At 40.0% G+C, this 19,225-nt stretch overlaps 1 protein-coding gene across 2 annotated transcripts in view; it reads right to left on the reverse strand.

The window, feature by feature from the left end:
* The window catches only part of trim9 (tripartite motif containing 9), a 44,783-nt gene that overhangs the window by 22,183 nt on the left and 3,375 nt on the right, over window positions 1–19,225 (reverse strand). For both annotated transcript variants that reach the window (XM_067614394.1, XM_067614395.1), the window contains exons 2-3: window positions 5,327–5,422; window positions 3,130–3,252 (exon numbers count right to left, since the gene is read on the reverse strand). In XM_067614394.1, coding sequence (XP_067470495.1) covers window positions 3,130–3,252; window positions 5,327–5,422 — 219 coding nt within the window. The remainder of the gene's footprint in view (window positions 1–3,129; window positions 3,253–5,326; window positions 5,423–19,225) is intronic.

Below are 19,225 nucleotides of genomic sequence, written 5' to 3' on the forward strand. Positions count from 1 at the left end.
AACAACAAGCTCAACATGTCCTCCTGGTCACCATGGCGACCGGGCTTTGGCGTCAGCAGCCAGGACCAGAGAAGAGCAGCATGAAGCTCTGTAGAAGATGCAAAGTCATCTGCAGGATCTAAACAGGTTTCAATTGATTTGATGTTTTCTATGCTTTTTATTGTTTCTCCACACAAAAATGCAACTGCATCAGCAGGATTATTTGGGGCGCTTAGTTATTTTCTTAATTAGATACGTATAAAATGCATAGCTGGCACTTTGTTTTAAGCAACAATCTGCTTTTCATATGCAAATAAATCCTATCTGTGATGCTACATCTGGAAAAACCACAAAGGACTACATTATCATCAGGAGTGCATCGAGACAGAAATGTGTCTCATTCAATTACGGCTGCAGGACGACCTACGCCACTGAGCCACATGCTAATGGAGCAGAAAGCATCCCATTGACTGCCCATGTCAGAGGGGCTCCAATTACTGGAGATGCACTCCAGAAAACAGGCAAAGTCTCTGGTGATCCCTTTCCCCCCTTCCCCCCTTTTCCTCTGCCTCATATCTAAAGAGAGCTACGCTGCCCTCCAGGAGCAAATGAAAAATAAAGAACACGTGAAACAGAGAGACATTTCTTGCATCACCGACTTCATGGGAAACTCCTGTGATGGAAGTTGTGTCCCTGAGTGAGTGAGCAGCACAGATTCACATGAGAGATCTACACTGAAAACACAAAAAAAAAACCCAGATCTATCACGGAGAAATGTGTCTTTCTTGCATTAAGATTCAGTGAACAACACTTCGAGGCGCCGACCTGTTGGCTGACAGACGGGATCAGATGTGCGCTGCCTGAGAAACATTAAAATTCCTCCATCTTGGAGGTGTGAATGCGTCCAATGTGCCTCTCACCACCTAATAACCATCCATCATCATTAACAGAACAGATTTTGCATTTTAAAGGACCAGTGTGTAAGACTTAGTGGCATCTAGCAGTGAGGTTGCAGATTACAACAAACTGAATACTCGTCCCCCTCCTCTTCCAAGCCTGTAGGGGGGTAACTGGAGAAACATGGCGGAGCAACATGGTGGACTCCATGGAAATATATGCTAATTAAAACATACTCTCTGCCAAGTCCGTTCCGCTAGATGCCACTAAAGTCTACACACATGTCCTTTAAGTGTTCGCAGTGCCACCCAGAACCAGGCTCTGCAGGTTTAGTCCGAAAAAGTAACATTGGCACCAGTGTAGACCTGCAGGTGTGAACATGTCTGTGCTCCATCTACAGGTAAAGAAAGAAAGTAAAAGCTGCTGCTGATTTTGACAGTTGTGACACCTGCAGGCAACAAGTGTTACTGCAGTTTTTTATAGTTGCTACATGAGTGAGAAGTTTTATATTTTAAATTTTAACCTAGAAAATGTGAGAGTTTTGTCAACTGGAGCATATTTGCAACTAAATACTGAAATAATACAGAGTTTTTAACAGGTGTCATTGTGCACCCTCTGTTCTCCGTGGATTATTTTGCAGAAGGAAGGAGGACGCATTTAACCAGATTTTTTTTTTTTCTTTTTAAATTTTTTCAAAGGAAAAAAACTTTTATATATTTTATATATATTTGAACGATTTGCAAATCTTTTGATCTCATCTCTCTAGACGGTTAACACTAGTCAGCTGTTCTTGTCTGGTGGTCAAAAGCCTTGTTAAGCCCAGATCATAAACCTTTAGAAAGAAAAGTAAATTATTAATTAAACTAACATTAGATGTTTTACATCTTCAACTGTATTTATGGATGTTTCCGTTGTATTATTTAATATCAAATGGAAGATAGTCTGACACAATGATATTCCATTTTTATTAATTATGTTTAGATAACAGGTGGTAAACCTCAAAACCATATGAAGAAAAAAGCAGCGGTTTAAAACTGCAGCTTAACTCTCTTTGCCTGCAGGTGGCGTCAAACTTTATCAACTATTCAAGTCCTTTCCTGTAGGTGGCAGAGTTGTGCAGGTGCAGAACTGGTCTGACAATCTGCAGTTTGCTAAACGTGAATGAAACTAGTTTTTCATTTTGTGAGTGATATAAACAAAGACGCTTCCACGAAATGCTTCACATCTGAAAGAAATTCAAATATGGAGGAGGAAAAGGTAAGTGTGTGTATGTATCTGTGAGTGTGTGAGCGTATTGAGTGTGCTCACATGTTGCCATGCACAGACTGTGTTTCTCAAACCACCTACGTACATGTGTGAAACCTTGATTCTGCAGACTGTCCAAGCGTGAAATTGGATGCTGTACAGCACAAATGTATCTCTCCCTCCTCCTCCTCCTCCTCCTGTCGACTCCGTCTCTCAGTTATGTCCCTCGTTCAATGTGTTGCAAATGGTTTAAAGAAAAATGTCACTTTATGCATCTGAAATCATTGGAATCGAGCTTCATTTGTCATTAATCTTCACTAAATGTTTACTGTCACAAACACACAGCGACAACAAAAAAATGTGCTTCTTTGTAGGTTGTATAATTTTGCATTTTGAGGTAACTTGCAGTGAATAAATCTTCCAAACTAATTTAAAAAGCCTTTGGGAACAAATACAAAGCTAATATCACTTTTGCATATTCAGCCCATTTAGCTACAGATAACACATTTGACATAACAGCCGACCATTTTAAAGTGTATCATTAATATTAAGATGGATTTCTTTCCTTCCAGGCAGCAGCTGCTTTCAGTTCATGTCAGTAATGTCAGAACAAAAGTGATTTTCATACCATTGAGGAATCCAGAAGTTTCCACTGTTTCCACTATAAGCTCAAAATTAACTTACAGACATTTAAAACCTTGCCTGAAATCGGTACTTTGTCACAATTTGTTGCTTCTTCTTGTTTGGAAAACTCTCCTTGTTGTTGCTAATGTAGCTCTCCAATCTAAAATTTTAGATTCATCACCCAAACATCAAACTTCTAATGCAAAAACAGCTAATTTAATATGATCCTTTTGCTTATTGTTTGCCTTTTTGCTTTGATTTTATGATAATACCACCAAGGAGAGTTTTGAAAGCAGTCCTAGCTCCGTCTGACACATTCAGATTTAGTTTTTTTTGACAGTGTAAGTGTACCCAGGTGTGTCTGGTCGTAGGCTGCTGACTCACCTTCAGCTTGTGTTCGTGCTCTTTGTTTACCCGAGACAGCAGCTGAGCTTTGCGCCGGTTCAGAGCGTCGATGAGGGCGTCGCACTGCGCCACCAAACAGGCCTCAAACTCCACTCCGTTCTCCTGCAGGACAAACGCAGGCGGGAAAATCATAACGCTGTTTGGTCTATAAAATGTCTGAAAATTTTGTTCCCAGTAGGTGTTGCCTTCAAATGTTTCAGTTCAAAACCCAAAGAAATTTAGTGTATGATCATGTAAACTACATTTTTCTAACATTTTTGCTTGACAAATTACTTAAACGATTAATCGATTAACAAAATACTTGCCGATTCATTTTTGGTTGGTCGTTGCAGCTCTAAAGTGAAGTCATTCAAAGACAAACAGACAGAAAACATACAGACTTTCAACTGATTCTGACTAGAAAATATACACTGATTTAATAGGTGGATTAACACTAAAATGAATACAGATTATAAGGTCTATATTATATGTTATGCTTTAGTTAAGAATTTGAGCTAAATGAGGGAACAATAGTTTGTTTGACTTCAATCCATCTACAAAAATAAAATCATAAACACTCCCTAAAAAAATCATTTAAATTCTCATCTCTACTCCAGCTGCTTGCATCAGACGAGGTGAGTGGATACAATGATCCTGATGTTCTTAGGGTCTCCCTGGAGTGTCAGCCCATTGAGTGATGATAATCAACAAGGGCATCTGATCCCACCTTCCTCCTCTAATCACCCTCTTCAGCTGGACCGAAGCTTTGTCTCCAAACGCGGCAGAAGAAGGCTGTGAGCATCTACATCTATTCCTGATCAATATAATGTACTTAAGTACATGTGACACCACTGACTGTGACTGAAGGAACATTTCCACTCAGGTCAATATAACAGCTCACACAAATAAAACATTCTCCAGATTGAAACCTGCAGCAGGAAATGGTCTGCTGTTACTATGGCGATGCTGTTTCATTGTATTCAACTGTCTTTATTGATCCTTTACATCCTGACAGTCTGTGACTGAAGCACTGTCGACACATGAAACAATTTTCGTCATAAATATATTCTTAAGATGCCATTTTAGAGTTTATTACGCTACACATGAAAGCGTCTATTATTTAAACATTCTAGTTTCATGTTTGATGTGTTGAAAATTATCGCAAAGAGGCTTTGATCCAGAGTCGAGGGTTAAGTCAGAACTGAGCGAAACATACAGTAGTTCTACTTTAAGTCTCGCTGTAAAAGCCCCTTTACACTGTGTGATTTATGGATGACAGTTGACTTGAATCGTGAGAGAAAAAGTGGTTAAAACCTCTCATCAAATCAAACCCATGCTGCTAAGGTCGCACTGAGAGACGCATTAGAACAAATTCTAACAATGTGACTCCTGCTAAAACCCAAACCAGCCAATCAGAATACGAGATAAAATGACACTATTTGTTCTCCTTAATACGCCTATGGTGCGTCTCTGCTTTCATATGATTCTTTCTGTTTACATCGTAGCGCTACGATTCACCACACATTCAGCGTACGATCTGACAGCCTCATATTTATATTGTGCGGTCTGATGCAGGTTGTGACCAAGATTTTACTATAGGCGTCTCGCACAACGTGACATACAATGCGATAAACATACACCGTCATTGTTGTCGCACAGTCTAAACGCACCTTAAGTGAGCTTTAACCAGGGATTATAAAATGCTAACAGTGACACTTAATACAATAAGCCTTCCTGTCTCTGTTGATCACATGCTGTGGTGGACAGTCTGGGATAACAGAAAGCCAACACACATCACTGACATATTACTAATAGGATTCAAGTATTTTATACTTAGATAGATATTTATTGTCCCCAAGGGGAAATTTGTTTCCGCAGTGCATTTTGCGTTGTACTTGCCTCCAGAACGTACATAGATACTTACAAAAACACATCTACATACAACAAGAACACATATACATATACTGTACATACAACATTCATTACATACATGCAGACAACTAGACTAATACATACTGTAGCTGGTCTTGTGATTAATGAGCAAATGAATTTAAAGCCGCTATAACACAAGGGACAAAACATCTGCTAAAACAGGTCTGTTTCCATCTAAGTGTCCTATGTCTGTGACCGGATGCACATATCTGGATGCAGCTGGGAAAAGCAGCAGTTGTCCATGTGTTTGTGTGTCTTATAGTACCTGGATGTGCTGCACCGTGTTTCTCAGCTGGACCAGGAACTCCTTGGCCTCAGTGGCTCGGTCTGACAGGCCATTGAGAGCCTGAGACAGCTGCCCCTGTGGAGATCAGAGATAGAGAGAGAGAGGACATCAGAGATAAAGCGGAAGCACTGTTGGCGACGTGTTGTTTTCACTCTATTCAACCATAGTCTAGTACAGGTGTGAGGTTTTATAGACTGACCCCACACCTTTCCAACATTTTCAAGAATTCCAACACAGTTTCTCTTGGCTTGGAGTTGGACAAAGGAGTGGTGGAAAATGATGCCATTATACTTTAAATATACATTATACTGTTACTCAGAGGTAGAGCGGGTCGTCCACCAACTGGAAGATGCCAGTTCACATATTGAAGTGTCCTTGGGCAAGATACTGAACCCCATATTGCTCCCAAAGGCTGTGCCATCAGTGTATGAACGTGTGAGTGAATGTTGGCATGTAGTGTAAAGTGCTTTGAGTGACTATGAAGGCGCTATATACATAAATGTAGTTCATTTACCATTTACATGAAAAGGGAATCGTAGCTTTTCCATGTTATAAGCGCATATCTCTGTTCTGTTATCTAATGCTAAAAACATTTTCAAAAATCCTGTTTCAATTTCCTGTAAAATGTGAACAATTCATAAACTCATCTTGCACTCAGGGCGTATATTCAACTCCTCTAATCACATAAAAACTGCAGGTCTACCCCGCTGATTAGCACTGGCAGGAGTAACATGAGGTGTATATTCAACATCACCAGGTTTGATGCTTAAGATAAAATCAGATCCCTTCTTTTTGTGACCCTTCACATGACTTGTATATGGAGGTGATGGAAACTTATGTCAGTTTGTAGTTTTTTAACTCCCACATCATATTGCTCTTGACATTAAATCCCACCCCAACATCCTGTTTCATGCAGAAATACGTCAGTTGATGGTACATGAAGTACAATCCAAAAACAACTTTATGGGACCTTTAACATTGACAGGAAGGAGGCAGCCCAGCATGAAATTGTTTTAGATGCAGATTCCTAGGCCAGTGTAATTAGCTGTCACCCTGCATTTGAAAATATCCAAACTGAAATAACTCTAAAATGTACAGCGGACAATTTAAAAACAAGACTGCTTTTCACAGCTGCTGAGAAGCTGATATTTTGAAGTTTTCACCCTTGAGACAAAGTCTTATTCTGAGCTTTATTCTCACACGAAACTGACATTTCCAACTAAAACTAAGTTGATTAATGAACAATAAAGCCCTTAACTGTTGCATGGGTTTATTGTGAGTTTAAAGCCCCTGGGCATGAAGAGTTGAACGCGCTGCATGTAACGGGAAATGCCATTGCTTTGGATGTGTGCGATGACACTCAAATTCTCCTGTTTGGATAGTGGGAAGAATAGAAAAACGGGTTGTTCATGTATGTGAGGCGCGGCTGTGGTGAACAAGGAGGTGACAGAGCGAGAGGACGCGGGCCTGACCCTGTGGGAACCTCGTTCGGATGAGTGAGCAGGACAACCGCCAAGTTGTGGAGCTTATTGTCTCCTGGGAGGAAAAGAGGGTATTGGGCGTTATCGAACCAAAGAAAGAAAAATCACTTCAGCTCCGGAAGAGAGCAATAAAACCTGCAACTAGCTGATACAGTGAAAAACTCAGTGGAAACAACCCATTACACACATTCCCCCCTTTGTGTCAACCCAGCTACTGGCATCTGACGTTAACCGGTCAAATGGGAATCTGTCTGCGGGGGCCGGCAGCTGACCTTTGACCTCAGCGTTTGGGAAACCATGACAGCTGCAGCTAACATGAGTCTACTACACCGAGGGACAGTCTGAGCTGGTAACAGCTGAGCAAAGCCTGAAATGTAAACTTTCCAGGATTGTCAAGGACTTCAAGAAACTTCCTCTCTGTTAGCTTGGGACTCGTATGTCAACGTCTCAAGAGAACTACGTGAATGAGGAGACATGAGATGTATGTTTCCCCCCCATCTTAGTCAACAGGACATCTCACAACCTTCTAAACAGATTTACATTAAATTTGGGGGACAGATAGGTCTTTAAGGCATTCAAGCATCACATTCAAAAAATTAGGATGAATGTAATAGTTTGAAATAGTCAAGTTTTATCTTTCTCATGTCTCTCAGTTCCTATTTTGTTGTGTTATGTGTGATTGTTGTAAATTTCTGATATTTTACGTAACTGGGCACCTATTTTACGCTGTCATTTTGGCCTAGTCTCCCTTATAAAAGACTTCAAAAGACTTCCTGGTTAAATAAAAGTTACAAAAAAAGGAATTCAGAAGTCAGAAAATGACTTTTTTTCTATCAATGAAACTAATTTTGTCTTAAAAATGTCAAAAATTGTGAAAAATGCATAAGTCATAAGTTTCCCAGAGCTCAAGGTGACACTTAAATCGCTTTTTTTGTCAGACCAACAGCCAAAAATGTGATATTTTTTAAAAATCTTTTCTTTATTCTTTATCATTAGATGATGAATGACATTAAATGACGTGAAATTCTCACATTTAAGAAGCAGGGACCAGCAAGTTTTTGGCAATTTAGCTTGCTATTTCTTGACTTTTGGGAACAGTATATGTCAACAAAATAATATAAGTTAATTGGTCTACTTGAAGGCACAGTTCAATATTTTGGGAAATTAGCTTATTCACTTTTTGCTGAGCTACAACCAGACAGTTAGCTTAGCTTAGCATTAAGTCTGAAAACTAGGGGACATAACTAGCCTGGCTCTGTCTTAACGTAAAAAAATATACTTACCATCACCTAAATTTCAATAATTAACATGTTACATCTTCTTTGTTTAAATTGTTTCCTGTCTTTATGCTACACTAAGCTAACTGGCTGCTGGGAGAAGCTTCATATGAGACTTGTATCAATCCTCTCATCTAACTCTCCCCAATAAAGCAAATAAGCCAAAATGTTGAACTATGCCTTCAAACCTGCAGTGCAGAACTTTTACATATTAATTAATGTCCATTAAATTCAAGCCTTTGCCACAGCTGTGATGTCACAATATACCAGAGTTTTTAGGCGTTGGGTTTGACATTCACACGCTGAATGCGTACTGCAGAGCATGTGCACTAGAGTGGCTAACATCTGGTTAGCTCTCTGCTAACTTAAATGGGGATAAAATGACTTAATCATGTTCTTCTAGACTTTAGAAATGTTATCAGACTGAATGGATCAAATTCTGATAGTGAAATTAGTCATTTCGTGGGGGTTGTGTGACGCTCAAAACAATTTATCCATTGTTTTACAGCCGCAACAGTAGTGACGGAGTACACAGTACAGTATGCACCTTGCCTCCTGATCTATTTCTGAGATGGGACTCTGAAATCAATGAGCTCCATTTCACCTGGATCACTGAGCAGCCACCATCGTTTTCAGGTCCTGCCAATCACACTCAGACCATCCACAACGGTCACTAAGACTCAGGTGGTTCCATTAAAGATCAGCCGGGTCAGTCACACCCGCCCCGTTCAGCTGAGTTTGTTTTCTCTCTCAGTTTTCTTATTTTCCTCTCTCTCTATCTCATTCTCCTTCTCTGTCCTGCTGTGATCCAGTGATGGACGTTGAGGGAGCTCCCGCCTCGCCTCGCTGCAGTTAACAGTCAGCGTGCGTTCAGTGACAGAGCAGATGAAATGAAAAGCACTTGATTGTCTGGAGGCGTTTTTCCGCAGCGTCTGTTCAAGAGCCTGCAGAGCTCAGTCCTCAAAACCAGGTCAGAACGTGCCATGAAAGTAGAGGCTGTTTTATTTCTACACAGCTTACAGCGACTTCCTGTGTCGTAAAGGCACAGTGTCATGGCCAGCAGGTCGGTCGGCATTTGGAAAGACAGACTTCAGTGACAAATGGGTTGAAGAGCATGATGGGACTGAGACCAAAGCTTCACAGTTTGAGAGTGGGAAATTAAATTGACTGTTTGCCAAAATCAGCTCCCTTACTGTTGCTACATCTGTCGAGCTTTCAGTTCTGGCAGGACACATATGAAGGTTACAAAGATAAAAGTGGCAGATTTACCACTTGAGGTCCTTAGTAGTTTCTAAAACAATGGGTCGGTGATTTCAAACAGAAATAAAAGCAGGCTTCTCAATTCTAGCCGATGACCATCGATTCTGTCAGTAAAAATGCTAATATGACGCTATGCTAAGTTCAGCAGATCTAATTAGCTATCGTTGGTTAATTAGCAAATGACTGAACACCATCTACAGCTGACTTTTTATGTTTCCTGCTGATTTGATTTAAAACAAGAACAATGTAAAAGTAGATACGTGATGGCTACATACATGATAACATGATAAAAGACTGATGCTGCAGCTACATCTTCAAGGCAAAAAGTTAGCATCATCCTCAGCTAACATGTAAATAAAGAGCAGCATTGTTCTTATTATGCTGAGAAAGAGCTAGTTAACCTAAAAATCAAATTAAAAGGTTAGAGGTTAGATTTATGCATTATTTTTCAGATTTTCAAACAGTATGTTTACAAGAAAAAGTTTTAAGGGTGAGGACTAGCTGAGGTGTTTGGGAAACATACGTTAGGCTATCTTAAGCAATGTTTAGCTCAAGTGTAAATCAAACCAGATAAATTGAAGAGATGCTACCGTTACCGTTACGTTAGTGAACGTTGCAGTTCTGGAAAGAAGATTATGTAACATAACCTGTAATCCCAAAAAATAATGTGGTTAACTAATGATGTGCTTAATATGAAGCTTCAGCTGCCCAAATCAAGTAGATATCTTTCAACATTACGGTCTTTTTAGTGCCAAAGTTCCTCTTTTTGTTACTATACTTCCACCGGAGCTCAACAGGGAAACACAAAGAGGGAATCTGATGCTAAAAAGACTGTAAATGCGGCAGATATCCACTTAATATGACTAACTCAGACTGCTGAAGCCTCATATAAGCTTCAGATACACTATCACTTACATTGAAAGCACATTTGAAGGGGATCTTTTAATAGCCACTATGAACAGGAGGAATGAGTACAGCGAGGAAAACCTCTCTCAGTGTTCATATGGGCATCTGACTGTTGTTTTAATACACGCTTGAAAAACTGTGAACCTGTCCTTTAAGAGATGGTGAATTTATGGCCAACATTATGAGATTTCCATCATTTCCAGGATGATAGATGAGAACTATTAACGATAACTTATCGTGCATGATATTTACATCTCATCATACTTGGATTTGCATTTTCATTTCTTGTCATGGGGATGGATTTCACTGCCATAACATGATTCATGCTCTCGTAATTTTAGTTCTTGCTGTAACACATGCACACTGGATCCTCAGAGAGCATGTTTTTTTTTTTTTTTTTTGAGTTTCAGCTCCACAATTCTCCTTTTACATCAATGCAATACGACTTCTAGTTGGCCCCAGGGATAAAATCTTCTTCAGGGACAGTCGAAATAAAAGCATCATGCAACATCAGGGCGGAGAAGAGGATGCAGGAATGTTAGGACTGAGCTCTGATTGTGGTTTCACGCAGGGTTTGGTGGTTGTGGTTGGGGGGGGGGGGGGGGGGGGGGCTTAGGGTGTCCCTGCTATTTGGGAGCACTAATCATCTCAGTAATTAAGCCGAGTGGGAACACGTGCATGGCATGAATAATTCACCAGCAGCTCCAGGCCCATTCTGTGTGTTTCATTTTCTCTCCGCGGCTGACTGAACTAGCCAATCTGTCACGGGAAAGCGTAGATGTCAGAGAGGCGTCAGAGCCAATTTGGATTAAACCCTCCACCAGGAAGTGGGAAGAGCAAGGACAGGCAGGAGGTAGGTGTAATGTCACTGCTAAGCTCTTAAAGCGAAGGAAAAGTTCTCCACTTCGAGCTAATTAAAAAACACATACATCCACAAAATGTTTCAGATAGCTTTTGAGTTCCCCTAACCTACTTTCAAAAAGCTGCGTTACCTCTCAGAGAAATTTTAAAAGTCAGGCTCAGTGCTTCGGGTTTCTCGTTCTTTAAACAGTCTCTTTAGGCTAATTTAATCCTGCGTGTAATACACAGTCATTTGGTTACACACTGTAAACAGACGTAAGCTGAGTGTAAGGTCAACATCTGGTTAATGAAAACAGCAAACAAAAAAAAACACACTTCCACTAAATCCCTCAAGTGGAAGAAAGTGCAAATTAATGTAATTTTTTCATTGCTTGATTACTGATTGTGTTTCCCCCCCTACAGTATCAGTAACCAGAGACTCTAACATGAAAGGTTGCGGTTGTTTACATGCACTGCCGCGGCCCTAAGAGAATACAGTTTGAAATATTAAGCAGGCGACTTCATGATATTTACCGTCTTGGGAACCTTGCTGTTGTTAAAAATTAAGCTCTTACATCTTCCAAACACGCTGGAAGAGTTAAGATTCGGCCAGATTGTGTTTAACAAGATCCCATATGAAACCATCTTCCACAAGCAGAACTTAAGTGGGTGGTACATTATTCATCTCTTATATCTGCTGTCATCAATAATGCACGAGAAGTCGTTAACTATCCACACAGAAAAAAAAAAAAAAAAAAAAAAGGCAAATGAAACTCCGATAATAATAATGAGGGCTTTGAAAAAAAAAAAAATGAACAGTTTCTTCATCGGAGAAACAGAGTCCTTATTTGACGGACACCTGGGACAGCACAGCAGGAAATGGGGCAGAAGTGATCTATTCTTGTCAGTGCTGCATTTATCTGGCGAGGGCGACATATCCCGCAGATGATCAAGTCGCCTACCTGCTGATCTAGTTTGAAAATGTCACAGTGATGACATCTGGCCTGAGAGGGACCGAGATGAGTCTTGATAACACCTGTGTAAGAGGAAGAGGAAGGTATGTTTTCCTTTCATATGTCAGATGCTTTGATACCTTTTTCTTTCACTAGATCGCATCTGTTGGTAATTGAGCATTATTATCTACTCCATACAAATACAAGGAAGGTACAGTTTCTGTTGTTCTTTGGAAATAAAAGTCCCCCTCCACTCTTCTTGTTACTTCAGTTGGATGTTTGAGCTTCACTGTGCTGAATGATGTATGTGCAGAGTTTGACACTAGGAGGCTGTTTTCACATTCATCTACTGAAGGAGGAAAGTTTCTTTACGCTTAAACCTGAGTTTCAGGCGTACTTTCCTGTATGAAAGTTACACAAGTGTGATAAAAAAGTGTGGAAACTAGAAGCTACCAGTGCACAAACACTGAAAATGGACTTTTTATTGAAGTAGGAGACATCCTGTATCCAGCAGTATTATTTGTATATTCATAGATTCTGGATATTTCAGTGAAGAAAAAGGAGTAGATGCCATTTTACAAATTTTTAACAAGGTAATTTACCTTCTTTGTGGAAAAAGCTCTATATCAGACACTAATTATTATTCAAAGCAGAGTATTTTAATAATGTGACATGTCTGGAGGGGATCTTCACACCTTTGCAGCAACTGTTTAAATCCCGTAATCTTAATCTCCTGTTTATTCATGCGGCATTTTTCAGAAATCCTCCAGATGTTTTTTGGCACGTGTGAACTGATATAAGTCGAAATGTGTTTTTTTCCTCCCCAAAACAATGTAAAATCTAAACAAGCTGCAAAGCTAGTAGTGTTAAACGTGAGATTTCTGGGTCAGAAACACTAACAAGAGGCCGGTGGTTCAGAGTGGGATTGCTGATGAGCAAGTTTGTCTGATTCCTAAACAAGGGAACTACAAACAATCCCAGCAGAAAGAGACACATTAATAGAAAGAAGATGCTGCTTATGTAGCTTACGTTCGAGGCAACATCTTGACTTTCTCTTTCTAATTCAGACTTTCCATGTGACAGCCCACACAATTGCAACGTGAGTAGTAGCAGAGGTTATCCTTTTTAAGCTCTACTTTCATGACTCAGTGGTGCAAAGTGCAGACAATGCAATTTGTTGTGGGCTCTACAGGACTCGGACGCATGTGTTTTCATGGCCAGAGGCATAGAGTGCACCTGTAGTGTAGCTGGAAACAGGTTGGGATTACTGGAAACGCACCATCAAGTGTAATAGGGAGACAAATCAGCCATGATAAATAAAATCACCACTTCAGGTAATTGCCGCCACTGAACTATGTAAGCAACGATGCTCGACAAGGCGTCCGGACATAAGAAATCGACAGATTGACTTGAGAAGACAGAGGCCTTTTTTACACCATTATTCTCAATTAGGGCTTCAATTAACAATTATTTTCATTATTGATTAATCTGCTGATTATTTTCTTGATGAATCATTACATCTATAAAATGGATAATAGTGAAAAATGTCTATAATTTCCCACAGTCCAAGGTGTCGTCCTCAAATATCTTGTCGTCCAATCATCAGTCGACAATCCAAAAATATTCAGCGTCCAATTACATTTGAGATGTTGCAACCAGCAAATATTTGGCATTTCTGTTCAAGAAATGACTTAAATGATTTATCAATTATCAAAATAGTTGCAGACTAATTTTCTGTGGATTGACTAATCAATTGATCAACTAATCATTCGCAGCTCTATTCTCAATATTGGAGTATTTCAGGGCACATTCACATGCTTACACCATCGTTTATCAATTAAACAAAAACAGAGCTTTTTTCTATCTTCTTTTGGCTAAAATGGTGGATATCTATGGTTTAACTGGGATTCAGTGCAACTGTGTATATACTGTAAAGCATTTGTAGTGTTTCTATGGTAACATGCAGCTTAATAGATGTGTAGCAGTGATTATAACAGAGATCAAACTGTTGGCTGTAACTACAGGTGTCCTGATATACAATTTTAATGATCACCTGCCAGCCAACCAGATGTATCTGAGTACATTCTTGATTTTCTTAGATCATGGATATCATGTACTTGAATAAATGTAAAAAAGAGTCATTATAAAGCTCCCTTTTTCCCTTTTCAAGCGAGTTGCTCTCTGAAATCCTGATCCAGTGAGGTTTGACTCAACCAGTAAGACTTCTTCTTCCTCCAGTGAAGCTCTGTTTGAATTAATTCCAATTTGCTTGTTTTTGCAAGATCTTGGTAGTTGTGAAGATAATAAGGCAGAGACACTGGGACAGACTGAAGATAATTACATCCATTTTCAAAGTAACTTAATGATCAAAACAACGACATTGATGGTGATTATGCTGATGATAATTTTGTTAGTGATGATGATGAAAACGAGGTCGGTCGACAGGCTTTAACCTGTCCGGAGCCTCTGCTACCCAGATTTCAGGTTGAGCTCACTTTCTTACGCAACTGGTGTCCTCATTTAATGTGGGCTGAGCAGCCAGATATATCATAGCGTAATAAATGATTCTGTTTTAAAAATGTAGCAAAGCTCCTTAAAATTTGACAACTTGTTTTTTTGGTCGGGACTCATTTCTGTATAGAGAGAGAGAGAAAAAAAAAAAAAAAGTTCTTTCTTTCTTTCCCAGTTGAGCCACAAAGGAAAATTGGCATGGTTGAGTTTTGAGGCATTTATGTTTCTCCAGTTCCACGCCTGGAGCAAGTTGAAATATTCAGCTGGTCTGTGTTCTCACCCAGAAAAAGTTATATAAAAATATGTCAAAACAAAAATACCTTCAGTACATGAGCCAATGTTTTCTGTGCGGACTCAAGAAGAAGCAGAGTGGACATGAAATATTCTGTTAAGTACTTGACTCATTTACTCCAACGACGAGATATTCAGCTGCATCTCTTTTCCTGCTCTGTCTCTGTTTCACTTCCTCTCTCTTTGGGCATTCTGGGTCATTCAGTCGCTCTCATTTTCCTGGTCGTTATCTCCCTCTTTCATTAACATTTACACAGCTAATCTCTTTACATGGCAGCTCCGAGGGTAAATATCACCGCCTATAATGGAGCATCAACCTAAACGGCTTTGAGACATCCAAGCCGTCCCGCTGTGAAATTTCATTCTCTATAAAGTTCAGTCCTGCCTTTGTCCTCCGTCTCATCCCCATATCAGCGAATCACAATGTGCTATCTTGAACAATCGAACCGTGTCATTTATCTGCACACACTCACAAAGAAAAAGACGACGTACTGTACTTAAAGATTTAGTCCACGGTGTCGCCGCAGGGCCACTCTACTGACTCGACATAAACTCAGGAGGGAGAAGAAGAGGACACTCAGGAAGGAAAAGCATTAAACAGATGACTCATGACGTGATGTCTTGGAGTACAGCAGGATGATGTGATCGAATTATCATGATATTTTTACCAACAGAAGTTAAACCAACCAATCAGGACACATTCTGAGTACAGATAAAACATGAAGCGAATGTTAGCGGTGGCGCTATTGCATACGTAGTCGATGGAAACACAAGAGTAGATGTTAATTTGCCTGGGGTGGTGCAAATTGATGTGGGGCTTTATGAATCTGGGAAAAGACTCAAGACTGGAGGGAAATAACACGACCAAAAACAAGTTTCTAGTGAGTTCTGAGTCCAGTCAGAGGCTGAAGTGAACACAAACACTCCTGCAGACATGACCCGTTGTTTGCTAGCTGCTAATGTACAGTTGGTACATTGGCTGCTTGGGGCAAACTAACATAAATGGTTCAGCGGTTCACTTTACCACAGAACAGAAAGCGGATCTTAGAGACAACACAAGTGCATTTCAAGTCAAAAGATGCGAGTAGACGTGAATTCTCCCAGGGTGGTTGTGAATTGACATGAATATGCGTCCATGCGAGTTGAAAATGATTCAGCAAAAAATGTTAGCGTATCACTTTATGAACCTGCTTCATAAACATATAGAGAGAAATTCCAAAACATACTTTTAAACTGTCATTAGGACTCTCTGACCACCAAAAGTCTGATATGTATGATATGTTGCAAGACCATATAATAGGATTGTTTTTATTGGTTGTAAACATAACTGCTGCCTTTTGGTACATCCAGCAGACATGGAGCAACATTAGCATTCATTTAAAGCAGTGTTTCTGGAAATCTGATGAACATAAGTCCAATATTTACTTTCCTTGCAACTTTGGTCTTTGGTTTGGTTTTGGTCTCTACTAACTCCTGAAGGAAATATCTGACTCTTTATGCTTCAATATCTTCACCAGCTAGTTCCTAACTTTGTCTGTCAGCTGTTTGGTGCTAAACAGGTAGTTTATAGCCAGTTTTTAGAGGTTTTTTTGTGTGCAGTAAACAGCTGCCTATTACAGCTGAAAACAAGATTGATGAGATTGAACCAAAACGATAAAGTTGAAAAACAGAACCTTTCCGATGTCGGATAACTTCGGGGTTGTCTACGAGTCTACGACCTTAGTAGCTGAGCACATTTCTTCTTCCTTCTTTAGTAATGAAGTTCATATATTTTCAGTATAGGACAGTTTCCTGCTGGTCTTTGTCTGGATGTCCTGAATGTTGTGCAGCCACAAAGCAGGACTCGTTGTGGACACAACAGGTGCAGACTGACAGTCAGCCTCATTACTATCAGCAGACAGGAGTTAAAGCAGGAGAGAAGCGCAGGGATCCCGCTGCCGGTGTCTGAGTTTTAAAGGCTTTTCCTTCGCTCCCACTGAGCTCAGGCAACCCTGCAGGTAGCTCACCCATGAATCAACTGCTGCTGACAACATTGGCCCCGGGACTGAGATGAGAATTTTAATATTTGTCCTAGTACCTGCTCTGTCTGTCCTCATTAAGCTTGGGTTTTTGGGGCATCTTAGATGAGAGCTTGCAGCGCATCCATCTGTGTTCACTTTGTGACAGGGTGTGCAGGCTGTCTGTTTATGTCAGGAGGCTTAAGATCAAACACACGGTGACATTAAAGAGCAGCACATGTGCACAATAGAAAAAGAAAAAAAAAATCCTTAAATCACTTGCGAATTCCCCAAATTACTCACTTCTACAACCTCTTTCTGCTTGTGTGCAGAGCTCAAAGGGAGATTTTCAGGGTCATCCAGGTTAAAATCTCCTCCTCTCTCTCTTTGATTTATCTCTCCTCCAGTGGCAAGAGGGCAAATGACTAATTTTCTGCTACAATCTGCTTCTTATTTTCTGCACACCCACGCATCTTCTTGTACATAAGCTCCTACTGTATCTGATTAATCACCTTTAATTGCCACTAAACACACTGAGGCGACAGTGCGTGACCTAGATAGCATTTGAGGTCCTGCGCGACCTCTTATGACATCCGTGAAGAGCCGAGGACCACTCGCTGTGTAGAGATTTAACACTCTGACGTTGCCCCTTTACTCTTTTTAATGTGATTTACGGAGATTAACACAGACATTCTGTCACCGCATAAAACCTTCTGACACAAATCTGAAGAGGCAGACGAGTGCTGGACTTGTCTTTTGTAACTGAAATTGACTTTGGAGACATGAAATTGATTGCCATCGCGGTTTAGACATGGTCACGCAGTCCAAAGGGGGACTTTGGGCTTGGGAGACCAGCAGAGAAGTTGTAGAGAAGAGGAGCATGAAGAACGGGAGTGATGATCTGAGGCAGCATTCATTTTATTACACACGGGCACATATTAAAGTCAGTGACATGCTGAGACACGCACACACATGTAGAAGAGGAGGGGAATGCTGAAAAGCATCTGGGATGGATTCCTCATGGGGTCCGGTATCTTAGAGACCTCTGCCGCTCTGCACAACATCAAGGGGGATTTGGTTGCCATGGCGGCAGGTGGTTCAACTCTTTCTCCGTAAAGAGAGAAATGTTTCACAGAGATAGGAAGAGCACAGTTTGTCCCAATGTACCAAGACGACGACGACGATGGTACAGATTAAAAACCTTGAACAAAATCCCAGTAGAAGAGATCTTATTAAATGATAGAACATGGTGCTCCGCCAAATTTTCAGCTCTAAAATGTAAATGTTGCAGGTGCTGAGTTAAGATATGAACATGGTTCAAGTTTCTAAGTGTAATACTTCATGCATTGAAACAAGGCAGCAGCCCAACAACTTTGATTAGTTTGTTTATAAAGGAAGAGAAAGATGTTTATGCTTGTGGTGATTTTATATTAACAAAGGATCAAATGATTACATTATATTATCACCCGACTCTGCAGTTCGTCTCAGCTCATCTGAGCGTTTTAGCGCCTTTCAGCTCATTGTTTTTGTGTCACAACCACAACTTTACTGTTTTAGTTCAGTCTCTTCAACTTTTTTTCCACAAAAAATCTCAGATTAACCCACTGCACGCTACCTGCACAGCAACAAATGTCAGACAGACAAAGTTAGCAACTAGCTGGAGAACATAGTGGGGCATTTTAGCAATTAAAGATTTAAAGGTCAAAGTCATTTTACTCCTATAGTCTAAATATTACTGTGAAACTTCTTGAAAATGTACCGACACACTTGGCAGGTTCTCTATCTGTCTTAACCAAACATTTTCTGGTTCTGACCTCTCAGATGTGAAGAAGTCTTTTGTCTGTTTTCTATCTTCGTAAATTGAATATCTTCAGCTTTTAAACTATTTGTTACTAGGGCTGGGCGATATATATAGATATTATATCAATATCGTGATATGAGACTAGATATCGTCTTAGATTTTGGATATCGTAATGTCGTGATATGGCATAAGTGTCTTTTCCTGGTTTTAAAGGCTGCATTACAGTAAAGTGATGTCATTTTCTGAACTTACCAGACTGTTCTAGCTGTTCTATTATTTGCCTTTAACCAATTAGTCATTACATCCACATTACTGCTTATTATTTATCAAAAATATCATTGTGTACATCCCTACAATACTGTCGCAATATCAATATCGAGGTATTTGGTCAAAAATATCATGATATTTGATTTTGTCCTTATCGTCCAGCCCTACTTGTCACACAAAACAAGCTATTTAAAAATGTCACCTTGCATTCTGGGAAACTTATGATAATCAAAATCTTATATTTCAGGCAATCTCAATGTCAATCAGAACGAGTATTGTACAAGAAAATCTGGC

This window comes from Thunnus thynnus, chromosome 16 (assembly GCF_963924715.1).
Source record: "Thunnus thynnus chromosome 16, fThuThy2.1, whole genome shotgun sequence".
Lineage (NCBI taxonomy): Eukaryota > Metazoa > Chordata > Actinopteri > Scombriformes > Scombridae > Thunnus > Thunnus thynnus.